Raw genomic sequence first — 20,822 nt, forward strand, 5'->3', positions numbered from 1 at the left:
TGTCATTTCACCGACAGCATTCACAGATTTGGAAAAGGAACGGCCTTTGAAAAATTTTTCCTGAACTTATATCTGGCGTCACAGATGTCGAACGGAAAGCATGTCAAACAGAAACAGAAAAAAATAAATTCATCTTTATTTTTCTTTATGTCTGTGTCTATAACAAGAAAATTGTGTACATCCACACAAAGGGGTATAGCTGCATAGTGGTATTCAAATGAATAGTTGCTCCAGTGGCAAATTAAGGCAGAGATTTAATGCAAAACAATCCTTTGTTGTTTTGCATCCCTGTTGCTTTTATTTTTATGAATAGAGTTAGATTTTAAGTTTGATTCAAGGTCTACTTTATAACAAAGGTTGCTTATAAGCTGCCCTCTGAGGTGTAATACAGTTATGTCACATTCAACAGTAGTCTCTTCACATGAGAATGGATCTCTTTTTTATTTTCTTCCCTTTTCACGATTAAAAAGTAACAGCTGTGTATTACAATAATTACAGCTTATGAGAGAACTGGAATGACAGTCACTTTAAGTTTAATGGTAGGTAGTAGTGGAGCTTAGATATCTGCAAATCTACCCTTGAATTTTTGGATTTCTTTTTATGGTTTTCTGAACAGTGCTGTTGTCTTCGCCACATTCCAGAGTAACTGGAGACTAATCATTAAAAATGTGCAGAGAAATATGCATCTTTAAAAATATTAAGGGTCTTGCCATGTTTGGAAAACTGATTATTTTCTTTTCTGTATCACTCTACTCATTAGTAGCCAACAGTTCTCTTTACAAGACACGCAGTGAAGATGTAAACATCTTCCTTTGTGCATAATTGGAAAATAAATTGAAACGAAAGAATAAAGTGACGCTCCCAAGAAGGATTGACCTAAGAGGTTTGAACTGACAATTAAGTCTATATTTCCCTCTTTACCTTGTGACCTTTGCTCTTTGCAGGACTTCGGTGAAAAGGAGATACCAGTGGCAGTGACAGATGCTCCTTTGTCACTGGAGGATTTAGACAGAACCATAGCTGCCTTTGACACAGTGGAAGAGCTTCTCAAGTCTTTGAACCCAGACACCTGGAAGCAAGACCTGGACAACATCTACATTCAAACATTCATTCATTATAGATCCAGGGCCTATTATCTGGCAACCAGACACAATAAAGGTAAGATATACAGATCTACAGGTTTTACAAGGCAACTGACACCTGTTTATAACTTCCTTTGCGGAAATCTTGTGGATGTGTATTGTACGTATAAACATGCATATGTACATCACTTTAAAACAAATGCCCTAATTCATCAATTTGATTCTGTGAAACGCAGATACTGCATGCGATTGCATTTCACTTTATCAACACTATGGCTGTGAATGTGCTTTTACAGTCTCATGACATTTGAGAAAAAAAAGACATTGGGCAAGATAATGACAAACAAAATGTTCATAAGCAATTTAAAGATCAAGCCCATAAAAAAAATGCCTTTTTCTGTGCAGGCTTCGCTTGTGCTGTAAAATCAACTCTGACCTTTGAGATGTGAGGACTTGAACGCGCTGGGGGTGCCCTGTGGTGTCTTCCACTCGCACAATTAAAAAGAAATTATTGATGCATGAAAAAATAATTTTAATTGTTAATTAACCGGTCATGTGGATACTGATATTATATAAGTTTGTTAATGAGCCTAGAGATGTAATGACATGTTGATCTTGAACAGTTAATGCAGAAATATGAATGCTTTCATACTATTTTTCTGATGAGTTCACAGTGTTTGTTTGGTCCGGTGCAGTCGTTGGTATCTGATAGATAACAGAGTGGAGGGAAGACTGTGAGACGTTGTGCTTACAGAGACAGACCCACACAGCAGGAAGCCGACTGTGCTCTCATTGACTGGGCTATAGCTGGAGCTCAGGGGCTGAGCATTACACAGGTCAAAGTGTAGAGCTCGGTGATGTGAAGGAAAGGGTGAAAGAGGGAGGGAGGTCTCATATTGAGTCAGTGACAGATTTAAGGCCAAACAAAAGCAGTTCAAGGCAACTATTTACTGTGAAGTCAATGCCAACAACATGGAGTCAATATAGCCATAGATTTTGTCCTTAGAACTAACTGTGATTGGACAAAATCTATCACAGATAGAGCTGATGTTTTTGAGGTATGAAAGTAATATTATTATAAATACACGTTAGAGAGTATGTGTTTATATGTGTGCATGTCTGTATAAAAGCACGCCATCTCTGTGACTTTATATCTCTCGCCTGCACTGTTTTGGTCTGTCTAACTGAGGGATGTCCTGTTCCTTAGTAAATATTTGCACTTGACAGCAAATCTATTTCTATTTAACAGTGCATGTGTGTGCTCTGGTGGCATGGGAAGGCTTTGTATGTGGGAAGTTTGTGCATTTGGCAGGGCTTCATAAAGCTGTGTCGGCACTGCAGGTCCTTAATAAACCAATGTAGCACCCTCTAATTGGAAATTCAACCTGTGTCGCAGCACAGAAATCTGCCAGAGTCAGCAACTTAGCTTTGTTTTCCTTAGAATACACAACCTCACACTCATCTTTGCTGTCATGAAGGTCCACTTGGTTGATGATAAAATTAATTGGAGTATGTTATAGCCACACATTTAGCCTCACCCAAGTTCAAATGAAATAATAATGATATTCAAATAAACAAAGCTTTATTTGTATTTGTGCTACACATTGCAGCAGAAACCGGGCTGTAATTTTCCCACACATGCACAGACACTACACTTTCTTCGTGTTGCTGTCTGTATGAGTGACAGTCATTCTTGCAGTCTTACTTGCTCTCTATGTCTCTTATGCCTTTTCCCCTCCCACACACCCTGACAGGGTTCCACACCACAGCTTTCCTGAAATCACACACATTCCCCTTTAACAGACACAGGCTCAACCCTACTAGCACACACACACATGTGCACCAGCACACTCACAGTATTAACACCCAAATACAACCTATGTGGTCACTGTCACTCATAGAAACGTACACCTAACCACAACACACACTGCCCATCAGAGCCAGGGCTATAGCAGAGGCTGAATGGGCCACCACTTTTAAATCAGGCCAATCTATCACACAGAGACCACAAAACCATCACTTCCCTATTGCTATTTTGAAAAATTCACAAATAGTAAAGATGATGGGTTCACTGGCGCTTGTGCTTTTCTGAAAATGAGATGACAGATACAAATATTTTTCCGATTTGGCTGTGAGCAGAAGCATCTTCCGTTGTAGCAGAATGCTGGGAATGGGCTCCAGACCAGATGGATTCTTATTCTAAATAATGCCTGTATGATATCGCAACCCAACAATTTAGTGTCATATGTAAGGATATATGGAAAGCAAATAATTGAAGTATCTAACCAAAAATAGGAGGAAAAACTTGGACTGAGACTTTGAATTGAATGCTGGCAATGTTTTAAAAAAAGTTGAGACAAGGGCTTGTTTGCCAATGTGTTGCATCACCTCTTCTTTAAACAACACACTGTGTGTGTTTGGGAACTTGAGACCATTTGCTGGGGTTTTGGAAAAGAAATGATTTCCTAGTCTTGCTTTTATATATATATATATATATATATATATATATATATATATATATATATATATTTATGTAGGATCAACAGCGCTGAGTCTGCTTAGGAGCCCTGATTCCTCCATATCTTTTTTGATAACATAGTAATTACTTTCAAGGGGCGACAGGTCTGAACCACGGGCAGGCCAGTTAAGAACCCAACCTGTTTTCGAGAAAGAGCTATGGGGTTGAAATTAGATTTGATTCAATTTGTTCATATAACATCCATTTGAAACAAATGTCATCACAAGGCACTTTAAAGAGAAAGTCCAATTAGTGATGGTCCAATTCAAAATAGTTCATTATAAATGCATTCATACCATGCCACTTCATAAAAGATTCATAAAAGAAGAAGGAAACCAATGGATTGCCTCAAATATTTTCTGTGATTCAGTTACCAATCCTGAGCATGCACAAAGCAATAGGGGTAAGTAAGAACTCCCTTTTAAATGGGAGTGGACCTCCAGCAGAACCAGATGCAGGAAAGGCAGCCAAATGCCTGACCAGAAATGTCCTGCCCAAAGAAACAATGCAATGCTGTCTGCATGGCAGCACATACGTGTCTAAGCTGTGGCTAGATGTCTAAGATTTTTTTGAGCAATAATGGTCCCTTCACAGACGTGCAAGTCACCTAAACTAATGCACTCACTGAGAATCATGGATTCTGTCTTTTAAACTTTGCACTAATACCAAGCGAAATTGACTCTTTCCTCTTTAGCTGAGAGGACTTGAAATCCATGATTTCCAAGAGGAATAATAACATATTGAACAGTTTGCCCATGTGGTATTTACGAGGCGGGTGAACCTCTGCTAATATTTTCCTCAGAGACAGTTAATTGAATTAGTTGCCTGATCACATAAAACCTTTGAGATTAGTATTGTTGACAGGGCTTTCCAACATGTGACATGAATAGAAAGTCTCACCATAAGATTTCTTTCTATGAGCACTTGCTTATTGATTATCAGTAGCATTCAGTTTCTGTTGACTCCGGACATGTTTTCATTAGGTTTCTGCTCCTCATACACTGAGATAATGATGAGCATGTTCAAGCAGATTTGTCTTTGTTAATACATATACAATGTTCATGCAGGTATGATTAGACGGCTTCTACTGCTGTGACTGATCTGCTTTGGTGACATTATCGTCGCAAAGGCCATAGTCACTGAAGACACTATGTCTCAGAGACACTATGCTGCAGTTCACTGCAAATATTGATCATGATAAGTCTGTAAGTATTATACTGGCTTAATAAAAGTGGAAAATCTAGTAATCCCCCCAAAAAATGTTACTTATCTTCACTGTTAATTAAAATGTCTCATAAATGTTCTACTTTGTCTTCAAAAAAGGATCCCACCAACAAATTGTATCAGTATACTTTGTAGGGAGCTTTCCAGGGAAAACAATTAGCTGACTACAATCACCTTGTGCTGGATATAGACAAGGTCATCGTGCACAAACTGGCATTCAACTCCTTTTCAGTAGGGTTGAAGTGCAGTCATACAGGCTCCTGAATAGAGAACAAAGTCACACAGAAGAAAATCAATTTGCGAACAGAGCAGAGAGTAGATGCCAATACTTGGGGATGCGCTCATGGTTTGAACTCTGAATGGTTCAAGTGTGTTGATTGTTCCTCTCTGTGGTGCACACTGTTCTGTGTGAATAGGCTAAGTCCATCGTCATTCCCTAAATGGTACAGCTTATGGGTGTGAGTGCTCCAACCACTACGGTCTTTGATTAGTTTAATGGTTTCTTATACTTTTTTTTTGGACAAAGGGTAGTTACATTCCACCATAAAGGTGAATGTATCAGCTAATTCTTCTCTTTATGTTGTGTTTGCCAAGAGGTTGTTCTGTCATAACTGGGCTCTGCAGGCTGTGAGAAGTCAGACAGCAGTCCATTGGGTGCCTGCCATGGCGCTCAAGGATAATCCCTGTGAATCTTGGGAAATCAATAGGGGAAAACTTGTAACTCTTTTCACCTTATGACATCAGTGTAAATCAGATCAGATCGAAGACTTAGAGTTTCCCACACTGTTCCCACATTGAGCCTTTTTAATAACTATTCCAACTTAATACAGATAGCATGCATTTGCTTTGGCACCATGTAATGATATCCATCAGAGCTGTGCTGACCTTTACTCGTCCTTTATTCCGTTGAGGCTCCGGAAGTTCCCTCTTTGACAAGTTTACAGAGCCAATATCCAGACTGAATGCATTTAACATATTAAGCTTTTATTACAGATTAATTAAAAATAAAGTATCACTGTGATTTTAGTTAATCTCTTTAAACACAGTAAAACGTATTCTTTGCAATACAGCGACAGACTTTAGAGATGGTTAGAGCTCAAAGGCACAAGCATCGCAATACTTCTATACAGTTTCTGTATAGAAGTATTTTCCTTTCTCATGTGCAAGGGTGGTGCAATTTTTGCCGACATTTTTAATTACATTTCTGTTTCTTTAAAGTTCCTCTGGTGAAATTCTGCTCATCAGAATCTCATGTTTACTTTTTTCTATTAAACTAATCCTTTCATGGCTTAAAATGGCTCCCATGTAACTCTACACCTTTGACTCTTTTGATATGCGCAGACCTATTAATATGCAAATTGTTCTCTGCCTCTTTATCTTTTTTGCTCGTCTGGCCGCTGCTACTCACCTTCGACATTGTTCAAAGACTGTAGAACTAATCCACGTCGCATAGCAGCGAGTTGTTGTATTGGTGTAATTCAGCCAAAGATTTATTAAAACCACAAACTTATTCGAAAGAAAAGCAAATCGCAGGGTCTCCAACAAGTCAGTTTGTCAAAATTGGGAGGTATTCTATGTGTCTTTCTCTACAATGTGGCTAGTATTTGATCAAATTTGTTCCTGATCACCAGCTCTCACAAGCTACCCCGCAGTAGCACTTGGGTTAGTTCCTTTTTTGGTTACACCTAAATAACTGGCTGTTTTTCAGACTGATGGACTGCAGTTTCAAGGTGGAGATGCTAAGCAATGGTGCTGACTACTTACTTTGTTTTATAGCACATAAAAATCACCATATTAACTTGTTAACAAGGCTAAAAGACTCACTTTAATTGGAAGAGGTCTATAAGTTTAATGGCTTCTCTTTATTCAAGTTTATCTTTATACAGTTGTTCGTATCACAGTAGAGAATCACTGGTGGTGTAATTACCGCCCTTGGTATGGACGGTATGTTGATTAATATCCAGCTGACTGCAATCACACAACACTCAATCCTACACTGATTGTGGCTCTTCTTTTGCCACTTTTTCTATTTTTCTCATCCTTCTTTTCATTTTCTTTCATTCTATTCTTTATACTACTTGTGGTTCCGCAGGATTATATTCAGAATAATGGAAAACACTCTTATTCTTTTTCACAGAAAATACCTGGTTTCTTACTGGCATTTTTTCCAAGATATTTTTATATTTGTTGTGGTTTTCTCTTAAGGCCAATCTCTTGTTGCAAGTCTAAACTGTATATTTTAATCATTCAGCAGCTTCAGAGAAAATGTTCACATGCTGCAGCAGCTAAACAAAGCAGGCTTGTGCCATTCAGTCAGAGCTCTCTAATAATGAATCTAGTAAAATATGGAGGAAAATTAGGGATTGATTTATTCTACTGCTCTGGGTTTTTGCCCTCAAGAAAAATACTTGTGTCGCTTACTTTTCATTTCAGTATTAGCACCATTAGACTTTTCTGAAATGAGTTCTGAACAATTGCAGGAGGTCTTATGTGCACAAATTAGGCAATTTTACTTCAGACTGATGATAAGAAGAAAGACTGAGCTCAATACATTGATCTACAATCAATTAATAGCCTGTGCTTCTCTTTCTCTTCTTTTCATGTCCATCTCTCCTCCACTCATGTAACCACATCTGCAGTCAATTGTTATTGCAGTTTTATATATATATATATATATATATATATATAATGTGAGTTGCTGTGATGATACATACAAAAAGTAACACAGATTATGATTTAAAAAAATCACAGTAAAGGCCAAACACATTCTGATGATATATAGTGCTAATTCCACCATATCTCAGTAATCTCAGGCCCCTTTTCATAGAGAGAGAGCCTAACAGTTCCCTTAGACCAGGCATTAGTTGACAGTGTTATGGAAAAGGTCTGGACAGAAATACAAAGACAGGCTAACAGTAAACACTGGATATATTGGTCAGTTCATTAACCACAGAGCAGAGACATGCAGCCAGAGATATCTGAGATACCTGAAGAAGGATACAGGGAAATAAAAAGCTCAAACTATTGGAGAAAGACACAGAGGTAATGACATGGAGTAAAGGCATATACAGGGGAGGTTCTCTGTTCGTCATGGGTGGTCTACCAGCAGTCTGGGCCTATAGCAAATGGAGCTAGTTCCACAAGAGAGGAGTCAAATGGCTGAAGCTCCTCATTCTATTCTGTTAGAAATACCTGGAACCACTAAATAAGCCTGCAGTCTGAGAGCAAAGCACTCTACTGAGAAAATATGGAACTATTAGGTCTTTGAAATAGAGTTTGACCAGTACCTTTTTTTCTATGTGTGAGGAGAAAGACTTTAAATTCTTTTAAGATTGCTTTTTAGAGTTCTGGGGGCATCCCAACAGCTTTTTGGCATTACTCTAGGACAGAATGGTCATAATTTTGACAATATGACAGATTAAAAAAAGGTGGTGCTAGATGTTAGCTTTATTTGGTTAGAAATAACTTTCTTAGAAGTAACTACTGTGCAAGGTGTATATAGTGTGTTTCTGAGGCATTTCGACCCCAAAATAATCCCCAGTTTTGTTGGAATTTTGAGGGAGAGAATTCCAATTCAACTAGAACTTTATGTTGTTAGGACATGATTGTAGTTTATGTAACTGAAATGTGTCAGATAGACAATACAGACAAATGTCATCTGCATAGCAATGGATATTCATGCTGTGTTTACAAATAATGCTGCCTAACGTAAGCATGTTTAAAATGAAAAGTATTGACTCCATCACAGAACTATGTGGGACTCCATTAATAACTGTTGCGTTTGTGGAAGACTGTGTTTACAGGCCATAACAAGAAGTAATATTTTTCTCTTTTTCTCTCTCTCTTTCATCACTTCCTGTCCAGTCGATCTTAATCGTCTCTATGATGATGTCAAGCGATATAGCTGCACTCCTCGCAACTACTCTGTGAACCTGCGCGAGGAGCTCAAGACGACCAGCGCTGTTTTCTTTCCCCGATGTCTGTTGGTGAAACGCTGCGGAGGCAACTGTGGCTGCGGAACCAATAACTGGAATAATGGCTGCACCTGTCGACCCTCAAAAACAACAACCAAATTGCATGAGGTGTGCCCTCTCCCACACACACACGCACGCTAAAACACCCACACTGTATCATAGAAACTAAAATTTATAGTTCTGTCTTACTTTTGCTTCCTCAGTTTTAATAACTACCAATACAAGTTATAGTATGATAATTCCAATAGAATGCATTACAAAATAGAGGTGAAGCAGAGCATAAGATGCAGAAAAAGGTGAAAATGCAAAACCCTTTATCTAACTGATGTGTGATGAACATAAGTCTCCATTATGTAAATGGCTCATGTGACATTTGGCAAAGTGTGTGGGATAGCCACTTTTGTCACACCTGTGGTTCTGAGATGAGTTAGAAAGGAATTATATGTGTGTTAAAGAAGTGACAGTTTTGAGTGAATTTGAATCTTTGAAGTATTAATTAAATTAAAAATTTGTCAGTACAATAAAAGAGACAGTAATGAGCCTTCAATTCATTTTGTCTTCAGTTATGTCATTTTGTAGATCTAACAGACACATACTCTTTACACTTTACAACTTATTTGGAAAAAATTTGGGAGGTTGTGGAAATAAAAATAGAATACAAAGATCTATATAAGCTTAACTTTAAATTTTAGTAAAGCAACACTAGAATCAGTGCAACAATGGAGAATAATGTGGACCTAACAAGAGCAAGACTGCGTGTTTCATATACTCTGATTTGTATGATAAATACAAGACAAATTATAAAATGTTTTAGTTTATATGTTATCAGTTTATTTTTCTGATTGACGTTTTTGAAGCATTTGAATGTGGCATACACGCAATCAGTTATGTGATTACAATCAGTGATATAAGAAGTACATCAAAACCTTAGTTAACTGACTTTAAACTGTAGAATCTGGCCATTGTTGGGTGGATTATGATAAAATTCATTCTTTCCAGGTGTCTGTGTACTGATGTAATCACATCTTTATCGTTAAAAATCAGGCCTTTTGTCAGGGAATTCTTTCACCCCTGCGTCATATCATTAAAAGAGACAGAGAAGCCGTAGAAATCTGTGTACCAATCTGACAAGGTTGAAAACAATTGATGAATGGTCGTGATCTTTAGATCCTTTTCTCAGGCACACTGCTGAAGACCATTTTTTACTAAGCACACTCCTCACTGTATCCACAAATGGAAGTTTAAACTACCATTTTAATTCATTGTTTCTTTTTGGAAATGTTGTATGCTGCATCCTTGCTACTGAGCAGAGGGAGCATCTGACCTGTTATCAGTGCTTAGTTCAAAAGTTAGCATCCTTGATGATATGAGGGAGGAAAAATATTTATGACATGGGTAACCTTCACATCGGTCATTTGAGCAATGTAAGCTGCTATTTAGACAGCAAGACGATGCATACAGTACTCCAATCTGCATACATTAAATGCCGTCCAGACATTCACAAATCTACAACGTTTTAGGTGAATTTCTGAAAGCGACTAAAAAAAGATGGCGTGTGAAAGTAGGAGAGTGAGAAAGAGGAAGAGATTCAGATGCTGAATGAGGGAGGAGCAGGAAGAAATTGAGCGTGCAGAGGCTGGCAGAGCAACAACAGTGAAGCAGCAGTGCACCAGCAGACTTGTGCTTTCTTTCTGCTTCTCATTTCATTTCCAGTCTCTCCATATCTCTCTCAAGCATTCCATCATCCTCCTCCTTCTCTCTCTGCGCTCCATCATCCTTTCATTCTTCCCAATTCCCATTTTCAATTTGTCCCTTTGCGATGCACCATTCTTGTTCTTTAAGCCGGTCATTCGGTTCTTTCTCCCACTTCCCTCCGTCTCTTTGTGTCTTTGTTCTTGCATAGCTTCATTATTGAAACGTGGTCCACAGGGCTCTTTTTCTGCTTCTCTTTCTCTCGCTGTTAGAAATCACACAATAGGAATTTAGACAAAAGTGGGATTTGGGTTGTAATTGTGCCTTGTCTGTGAGTGTGTGTGCATGGATGTGTGTGTAAGTCACAATGTATAAGAGTATAAAAAAGGTGCATTGTGTCTGCACGTGGTGTACCAGCATTGAACAGCGTGAATTTGTAGTCTCACGAGTCAGTTTTGTGTGAAATTGTGTGTGTGTGTGTGTGTGATATTTCAAGCTTCCTCTCCTCTCCTTACCGACATCACAGACCTTAAATGGTTCCTTCAGTGACTTAACTTCTAAAGAAGCACATTATTACTCACTCTACTGTTTCAGTGCTGGGAAGTCGGGACATTAATCACTAACAGTGTTGTTTTCATTGAGCTTTGGAGAACAAATTTGCAGCGTCTCTTGCTGAGGTATTTGTACCTCCTCTTTATTTTTACACTAAAGGTGGAACGTACAAGTAATTCGGCCTTCTGCAGGTAGTTGACTTCGGTTTGATAAAGAGTTGACCAACAATTTTAGAGAATTTCAGCACAATGACATGACAACACTTCTTAAAATAATGGTAACTTTGGGAACATTATATATATATATATAATATAAATATATAATATGTAATATAAAATTATATAATAAGTAATGTCTTTATTTGGAAGAGTTCAAACTTACTGTGAAAAATTGAAGAGTTCAGTGCAGTCAGGTCAGAGTAAATGTGGGGTGGACATTTCACACCAAATGATCACATGTATAGTATATAGTCTTGGAAATGTTGCCTGTACCATCTAATCCACAGGATATCCATGTTGCTCACTCACCATTAAGGCTGCCCAATGCTGGAAAAAGCAGAGGTTGCAATAGTTTGTTCTAGTGTGATTTATTTTTTGATAAGAAAGAAACTCTCACCAGATCAGTTGACCGATTTGATTGAACAAGTTCAATGTTGTTTTCATATAATCAGCTGAGATCAAATCATGAAGCTTTTTCTTGTATCAACACGATATAGATTTTACATTATTTTATTATATCATTTTATCAATACTGGTATATTTTGACACCCCTGGAGTGAGGCCATGCTCGATGGTATTAAGGAGAGCAGTGGGCAGAACGGAGCTGAAAGATGGAGGCTCATAGCAGAACTGCAGCCTTTTCTCTCTGTTCTGCCTCAAAGCTGCAGAGAGGCTCCCACTCAGGGAAGCGATCTCTAAAAGAGAAGGAATGAGCCCAATCTTTCAGTCCTCTACAGTCTACTTCATTAGCTTTGCAACTAAATCTTGCTATTTGGTAGTTTCTTTCTTGTTTCTTGATCATTTTGCTGATCACTGGGCTACAAACTCCCCGTTAATCAATAGCAGTTAAAACAGAGAAAAGAATGACATTTTAGGAGACTTCTGTGAGACTATGATGAAATTATATGTCATACAGCCCTAACTTTAAGTGAGGAGCACTTCTCTTTTGTGCTGTGATTAATACTCTTTCTTTTCTTACGTTTTCTCTCATATTAAACCAGGTTTATTGATGTGACCTGCTTCCTGCCCAGTCTCTTCATTCCTGTTGTTTCTCATTCCGTTTCATCTAGGTGCTGAAGTACGCCCCGGAGACCAATTCGTATAAGCGCCATCAGAGGCCGCGGGTGCGTTGGATCATCGATGAAATCTTCCTTGCGCACCACGACACGTGTGAGTGTGCGTGTCCGTCCCAGCCCCCTCGCTGAGACCCTCATTCCGCTTGGAACTGATGGATGATTTCTTTTATATGTTTTGCATCAGACTTTATATAACAAATGCTGGCCAACATGCAGCAAAGAAGAGGGAAACCATTTGACTGATAAAACTGCAGCTTGACATTTGCTCTTGCAAGTAAACCCCATTTCTCTGCGCACAGGCCAAAGTACATAAATGTAATTTAACTGTCACTATTTATCCCATATCTTAACATCACATGCACACCATGAAGCGTTGACATGGCTGTGAACTTTCTACGGCAGAATGAAATCTGGATTCCATCTTCTTTTTTTTTTTTCTTTGAAAACTAAATACTAATAAATATGGCATTTTGAAAAAAATCATACCAATAGTGTATAAAGCAGATTCATGTTTTAAAGGGTCCCCGATGGATGCCAATTTTCCCAACTGAGCTGACTCCGACCACGGTATAAGCAGTCTTTAGTTCTGTTTCATCTGTTTGCTTTTGCAGCTATTTTTTGTTGAGGCCATTTCGAAAAGTTCGGACAAGGTTATTACTGCTGAGAAGAATGAGTGAGAGACAGAAGGAGGGAGGAAGGAAGTTCACACCAAAATAACACTATCTTGATGTGAACTTAGGCTAACTACAAACCTCCAGATTTGAATTTCACACCAGCACACGCACACGCTCTCATGCAGACATTCACTCGAGGCCACTAAAGACAAAGCTGTAGTCATATGTGCAGAAAACTGGGAGTTGTTTTGTTTCGCTCACATTCTTGTCTGCAAGTCGCACTTCCTGTTGTGTATCCGTCCATCCAAACACCTCTTTTTCTTGGCACATTCTTGTTCTCACTCCCTTCATCACTCACCCTCTAACAGATCAAAGAAAATGTCAGATCAAGCCACAGCGCTGTGCCCAGTTTTGGGAGCATTCCTGGCATTCCAGCTGCTAAGCGGAATTTTTGCTGCCGTGGATAAAACCGTGATCCTCAGACCCTAAACACGTAAGAGAGGAAAGGGAGATAGAATCTCAGGAAGAGAGACAGAGAGGTGACTGACACAAAAGGGCCAATCGAGTCCTCTATTTGTAGATGTCCAGCATTCCAGGATGAGCGATGCTGTCGATACTCGGCACATAAGAGATTGCCGCTCAAGTTTGGTTTTTTTTTTCTGCAGTTGTATATATGTGCTTTTGTCCCAACCCTAACCCTGCCCGTAACAGCTCAGGAAGACGTCCTTTTGTTTTAGGGGTGGAGGGTTACAACGGTCGGGGGGGGGGGGAGCTGGCAGCAGATACAAGCGTGTGAACGGTCAGCATGTGACTCTGCGTGCAACTGCGTGTTGCTTTCAAAGTTATCAGGAGCATCAACGCAGCAGGGCAAGAATTCCAACATCCAAACACATGATCCAGCTGCGGGAAATAATACATTGTCATCTGTCATCTCTCCACTGTGACCTCTACAATCCACCGGCCACACACTTTTTTTGATTGGATTTAAGCAAAGAAAATCAGATTTTCCACGCTACTTTTGTTCTAAAGGTGGAAAAAAAAAATAACCGGACAACAAGATGATTCGTCAGTCACGGTGAAACCCGATCACAGCAGCATCTTTATGTCCACGTGTGTATTGTAAGACACGGGTGTTACTCAGCAGATGTGGGACATTTGATACTTTAGATTATTGCAAATGGTGTCAGGCAGTGTGCCAATAATTTATGCCACACATGATATGTACGCACACACGCACTCGTTGATGTGGACTGTGGCTCGTCCAACAAAAGCATTTTTTCACTTCGCTGTGATCCTTGAAAGCTTTTGCCTTCTGTTTGCTTGAGGAGTTTGCTTGAATTTCTTGCGTGTTGTGCTTCAAGCAAGAAGTTTCCACAAAGCGGGTGATGTGTTCACGTTTCACTGAGGACAGCTGACAGGTTCCGCAACCCATTACTTTTTTCCATCCGGTGAGATTAGGTATCAAGTCATTTTCCAAGATGCTTCATTACAAATGATTAAGTTTGGGCTCTTATCACTGATAGAATTGGCTGAGTATTTTATTATCAGCAGAAGAATCATTGGCAACTGGTCATTTTCTTGACCATGTCTGTGATTTTTCGAGTGAAAAATAAAAGAAAGTGGGAAAAAGCTGGATAGGATTTGTAATAATCTTTGTTATATATCATCGGGATCGAAACATTTTGCAACTTTGGGATTTTCCATGAGACTAAAGCATGAATTAATCAAATTAATGACTATTTTAAAAGCATGAGAGTGAATATGTGTGTGTGCATCCTGTGTCTGCCAGTTTGCTGACATCATCAGCACATTCCATAGTTCTGTGCTCCAAAGTGACTTCTGTGTTCCTTGACTTCCCTGTTTTTCCACGTAGCTGTTTGGTTTTCTCCTCCTGCTCGTTACAATAGAATTAGACCTTGAACTGGTTTATTCACTTCAAGTAAGGACATCAAAACCACACAATTTAGAAACATTTCACAGTGTCCTTCTTTTAAGCAGATTTAAACCAAAGTTCTGATTATTCAAACGGCTGTGCTGTTGTGTTTTTCAACTTAGAGAAAAGTTACTGGTGTCAGTTTTAACAGTCCACCTGCTTTGCTGCATTCAGGAAAAAATATTCAAACTCTAGGCTTTTCTTAAATAATTTATTGTCCTTCTGTATTGTTTTATTAAAAAGATCAGCTGGTTGGTTTTGATAAATAAAACATTTCTAGCATTACTGTGTCCAGTTCTTTGTTTTTTGTCTCTCTGAAAACAGTTTTTTTTTTTTTTTTTGTTTAAATCCGACATCTGACCGCACCAGATTTTATGCGACGCTGAACAATAGCTCCTTTGATCAGCTGTGGAATACAACGGGAAATGTGTTTTAGTGGAAACTTCACACCTGGAAAGAGAAGTGGAGAAAAACTAAAAAGCTGCATGTGTGAATAGAGGCACAAGACAACAAAACGAAGACAGAAGGACGAAGAACGTTGACCCGGTTGCACGGCTTAGATGTCAAAGATATTGTTGCACATAGGTCACAATGGAGACCATAAATGTGCTTTTAAGAGCAATGTATCAGTATTAAGTTCAGGAGAGGTGACATAATAGAGTCAGTGCACTTATTATAGCCATTTATACTTATTGTACAGCTGTGGCGTGATCCTGTGACACTGCCCCAGAGCAGCCACATGGCAAAGGTTCTGGTGACCAGACTGAAGTGTCATTTTGTTTCCACCTTGCCATTTAGTGTGAGCTTTTTGTGGCTGGTTTTCTGCTTGGGAGCAAGATTATTGTCATTTCCCATCACGATGGTTCACTCTTCTGTCTGAGTTTTTCCGACACAGATACACACGTGCCCATGACTACTGTTCCCCACAATAAGTGTCAGTCAAAGCGCACCAAACTTTATTACCGGCACCCCATAAAATCAAAAACGAGAATTAAGCGTGCTCATAAAAAATACAACATAGACTACTGCTAATGAACTGATGCAGCGAATAATTACATATGAAACAGGATTTTTTTTTTAAAATCAGGGTATGAAACCTGCTGATCTTAGATCAGACAACTTTGTATTTTCAAATGATAAAAACGTGTTTGGGTGGGATATACAGAAATGATTATCTACAGAATTTTCCAAATACAAAGAAATGACAGGTTCACTGCTTCCTCATCAGATTTTGGAAAATGTCAAAATAATAAAGGTAAGTGTCAAATACAGCTCCAAACGTTTAGCGCAGAGCTGGATCCTTAGAGATGAGCTGGCTGAAATGAACTATATAAACTTTATGATGGTTAAAGTCTTTGTGTTGAAAACGAATAAGTCGAACTGTTAACTAGCTCAGTTTCCTCCAAACAGAAGAATTTTGAATACGATGTGGACAATTTAGCAAACTTTATATAGATTTGAATTGAGAGAAGAAATCATGTAAGGCAAAAAGCAACAAAAGATTACAGAACAGTTTATTGAGCTCATATATACATTCTTACACTGACAGTGGACTCAGACACCCTCAGATATTCTTTACCCATACTGGCAATAACAAAGAACCGAGAGAGAACCAAAGTTACTGAGGCACGTGGATGTTACAAGAGTACTTCATGCTGTCAGTGAACTATAAACCGAACAAGACTGTTTCCATCTGAAGAACACGATGAGACAACCATTCACTCCCATTAGAGCAAACAGTGCTGCAGTGCCATGATGTGGATCGGCTGTATGTCATGAAATTTTACTGATGGATCAGTACAGATTCCAGCTACAGTCTTTGCAAATTGTGCCCACTGGGTATAAAAGAAAAAAAAACAACAAAAAAACAAGTCAGAACATCTCCCAGGTTGGCAACCAATTTAAAAAGGCACATTGACTGGAAGCATGTGGAAACTCCTAAAAGAAATCTACAAAAGACTGATGAAAAACAAACCATAAAAGAACAACGTGAGCTGACATGTCTTTTGGCTACATGAATGGGGAGGAGACGCCACTGAACAACATCATATCAGCAGCTAATTCCATTTTAAAATGACCTTTTTTGAAGGTTTTAACTTTTATCAAGTTCATTTTAACCTTTGTAAACTGAACTTTAAGCGAGGATGGTGCTGGTGCAAATTTAACCTGTGGGGGACATGAGCATCTGTACATTTCATGACTATCCATGAGTCATCAAAGAGAGAAAATTGATGTGCTGTAGCACTGCAATAACTATGAGTTTGTTTCCTGAAAGAAGTCAATAAGCTTAGCTGACACGAGGCAGTCATAATTCCACGTTTCTTCTTACAGCATGGTTGACAATGTTGACCTCCATCTACAAATCAGAGAACACTGTAACCCTTGTATGACACGGGTGCAGCATGAGCCACAGACTTCAAAAGAAGATCGTGACAAAACAGTGCTGCTGTTTCAAATTGCAACACTGCTAACGTTACCATTTTACACATATTTTTCTACATCACTCAAGGCTGTTTCCTGTCTCAGCTGTTGCTGTGGCAACCCTTCCTGTGCTGCTATCGTTGCACAGCAGTCTCCCCCATCCAGCCAGACAGTCACATCCCACAGTCTACCAACCAGCCAGACATTTGTCCATTCGACACCCATCACTGAGTTGTTGTTTTTTTTTTCTAAGAAGGGAAATTTAACAGAGCAAAGTGAACTCCTCTAAGTCCCAACAGACATGAGCAAGACTGAATACGAAACATACAGCGAGATAAACAAGAGTGACCAGAATTAAGATTAGGGTTATGTGAAGTAAACAGAGAGAGAGCGACTGTAGGGAAAGGCAGATCAATCAGAAAAAAGGTCAGAGAGAAACAGGGCATGTTGTTTGTTTGAACCCATCATTCCGACACGCCTGTTTTTGTGTCTGTCAGCAGCTTCTTATCTTTTCCTTGCGGGTTAACTCGCACACATCCACACCAAATGTCAACTCGCTTTGTCTTACAGATTAGGCTGCCCTCAGGCTGCGTTTTCATTCTTCTTTAACATGCACACATTTAAATGACCGCAGTGCAGTGCCATCAGTGAGGCCTTTTCGTTCTTGACCCAATTCTGTGCTTCTTCATCTATAGCTTCAACCCCCCCCCACGCAAGATCTTCTTCACTTAATTGTGTCACATCCCACTCTTATTTTCATCAAAATCATATTTATTTTCTTTCCCTCACATTCAAATTCTATATTTCCAGTGATGCTGTGCATTTATTTTCTTTTATCATCACAAATCACCAGCATGCGGTTAATGGGGAAACATAGGAGATGCCTCCATTGGTACCTTTTACAGGTTTTATGTTGCTTTTGTCATTTTCCACAGTTCTCTTTCTCTTATAGTTTGGAGTTTAGTTTTTAAATCTTATATTCTAGTTCTAGTTTAGGAGTACAACTTTAACAGTTACTACTGAGCCCTAAAAGTCATTACCAAGCTCAATCTAGATATTTCTTTGTTAAGACATGTAAAGAGTGCCTTAAAGTAATCAAAATGAGAAGAAATAAAAGCACAGATAATCATCTCCTACTCAGGCTTTGGTGCCAGCCTTTTTCAATTTGAAATATTCTTCAAGTGGAAAAAGCCATTTTGGACCAGTTGAGTGACAGTCTACAGACATCGACTGGTCAAACAACACCTAAATATGTCAGAATTAACTGGACACTGAAGTCTAAGGAGCCAATTTGTTGCATCTCTCTGCCAGGAGCAATGATTGGACATTCTGTCTAATTAGAGTTTAACTGGAGTTAATTATCAGTTAACAATTGCTTCATGTCTGTCTATTAAAAGAACAAAATCATTCGTAAAACTCAATCTTTAAACAAGCAGTACAGCTGTACATATCAGCATAAATTTGGCACGAGATGTTGCTAAATAGTTTTTTAACTGTATTCTCGCCAAAGAGGGAGAATATTTGATTTGATCACAACGGCAGTTTAGTACTTGAATAATATTTGGAACTCACCGTATGATATATCTGTATGTGGTGCATAAACATATATATATAATAATATTCATAATATTCATAGTATTCTATTTTCATATATTACTGTGGGCTGCACAGTGGTGTGGTGGTCAGCACCGTCACCTCACAGCAAGAGTATTCCTGGTACGAATCCCGGCTGGGGCCTTACTGTGTAGGGTTTATATGTTCTCCTCTGAATTGAACCTTGGAGTGAGTGTGAGCGTGCTTGGTTGTTTGTCTCTGTGTGGCCCTGTGATGGACTGGCGACCTGTCCAAGATGTACCCCACATTTCACCCAATGGCAGTTTGGATAGGCTCCAGTCCCCACTGTGACATTGAATTGGATTAAGTGGATGTAGAAAATGGATATATAATTACAAACAACGGGTGTGGTCTAAAAAGTAATTGGCAGCACAGCTAATGTGATGGCAAGATGGTCACTTGATCAAATGAATGGTGGCGGCAGTCAACATGTTGCTCTTCGGATCCCTAAGTTTTAGGGAGTCATTAAGATAACACCACATGACTGTTCAGGATTGACTACACTCATCTTCTAAGTCTTCATTCATTTTGATCTCATCTACACACCTAAAGGGATGTTGCTGCATCCTGCATGTTGATATGATCTGTTCACAGAGACATAAAGACCTAGAAACTCCTGCCAAACTGCTCCAAACAATCATAGTGGGAGTTCCAGGAAAACATTTTTGTCATTATGACACACACAGACAGAGAAGATAACCAGACACACAGTCAGGAAAGACAAAAATATTTTTTGATTTTAATTGTTGAATTAACTGTAACATTAGAAAAGAAAAAAAAACTCCAAAACTCTTTACTTTAACTCTCCTGGCTTCGGGTTTTTCACAGTCTCCGCAGCTGTTGTAACACTAGTTCTTATCATGTAATAAAACTAAGTTGAAAACCTTCTGACTCATGTGAGCTGTATATGAACATATTGTCATCTGTCAACCATTAGAGCTGAAATATTTTCGTGAAAAAACGGGCACAAGAAGAAAGACAAACTCAAAGTATGAGCTAATCCAGGGCGGAGGCCGTTTGCAGTTAATTAGCAATGCCAATGTTTTGGGACGGGAAAAATTGGATGAATTAACTAAACGACGGACAGATGCAGTGAGGGAATTAATACTTGAAAGAGACAGACAATGCTTGACAGAAAGAGTTAAGGGAAAGGAATGGGGGGAGTTGACAGAGAGAAGTGGACACAAGCAGACCGAGAAAAGGCCTCGAGATGGAAAGGAGGGTTTTAGAGAGACAGACACACAGAGAAAAGGCGACACATGGACAGATGATGAGGAGGTGGAGGAGAGCTGATGAAGTCATTGAGGCGTGTAGGAAAGAGTGGTGAGAATATGACCCTTAACTGAGACACGATGTAGAGAGACAGCACAGGCTTAAATCAAAAACACTCTGAGCTGACATGCAGCAGAGATGGACGAAAGGGTCAATGTCAGTCTGTAGTCTTTCTTTTTATTTAAATTAAAGCCCATTTCCAACCTGAGAAAAGATCATGTTTGATCATGACAGTTCAATGTTGCACTAATTTCCATCATTTACATTGTAATGGCAGCATGATTACTTTCTTTTTCTTTTGCTGTGATATCTCCTGCTTGAAAAAAAACTGCAGGTGCAGATTTGACTTTGACCACTTTTATTTTCTCTTATTTGTCAAAAAATACTCACATACAGACATAAGCACTTGCCCATCCACAACACCCTCTTACCCACTATGCCCCAGCCTCTGGTCTGCATCCGGGTCCCTTGCTCCCATCCCACGCCTCTTTCACACTACATTATAGAACAGCTTTCATCTAGGTATGAATATTAGATATTACGTTTGAATAATGGAGGAAGTCCGTATATGAGGAATGTGCAGATACAGGGAGAAAAAGGACAGTCGTACTTGTCTGTCTTCACTTGCACAT

General features: G+C 39.0%; 1 protein-coding gene across 1 annotated transcript in view; it reads left to right on the forward strand.

Annotated features, from left to right (window-relative positions):
• Window positions 1-15,165, forward strand: part of pdgfd (platelet derived growth factor d) — a 60,908-nt gene extending 45,743 nt beyond the window's left edge. The window contains exons 5-7 of the mRNA XM_072392593.1: window positions 945-1,158; window positions 8,689-8,906; window positions 12,331-15,165. Of these exons, the coding sequence (XP_072248694.1) occupies window positions 945-1,158; window positions 8,689-8,906; window positions 12,331-12,465 (567 nt within the window). The 3' untranslated portion in view covers window positions 12,466-15,165. The remainder of the gene's footprint in view (window positions 1-944; window positions 1,159-8,688; window positions 8,907-12,330) is intronic.
• The last annotated feature ends 5,657 nt before the right edge of the window (window positions 15,166-20,822 follow it).

Source organism: Leuresthes tenuis, unplaced genomic scaffold (genome assembly GCF_036924035.1).
Source record: "Leuresthes tenuis unplaced genomic scaffold, fLeuTen1.0.hap1 SCAF_9, whole genome shotgun sequence".
Taxonomy (NCBI): Eukaryota; Metazoa; Chordata; class Actinopteri; order Atheriniformes; family Atherinopsidae; genus Leuresthes; species Leuresthes tenuis.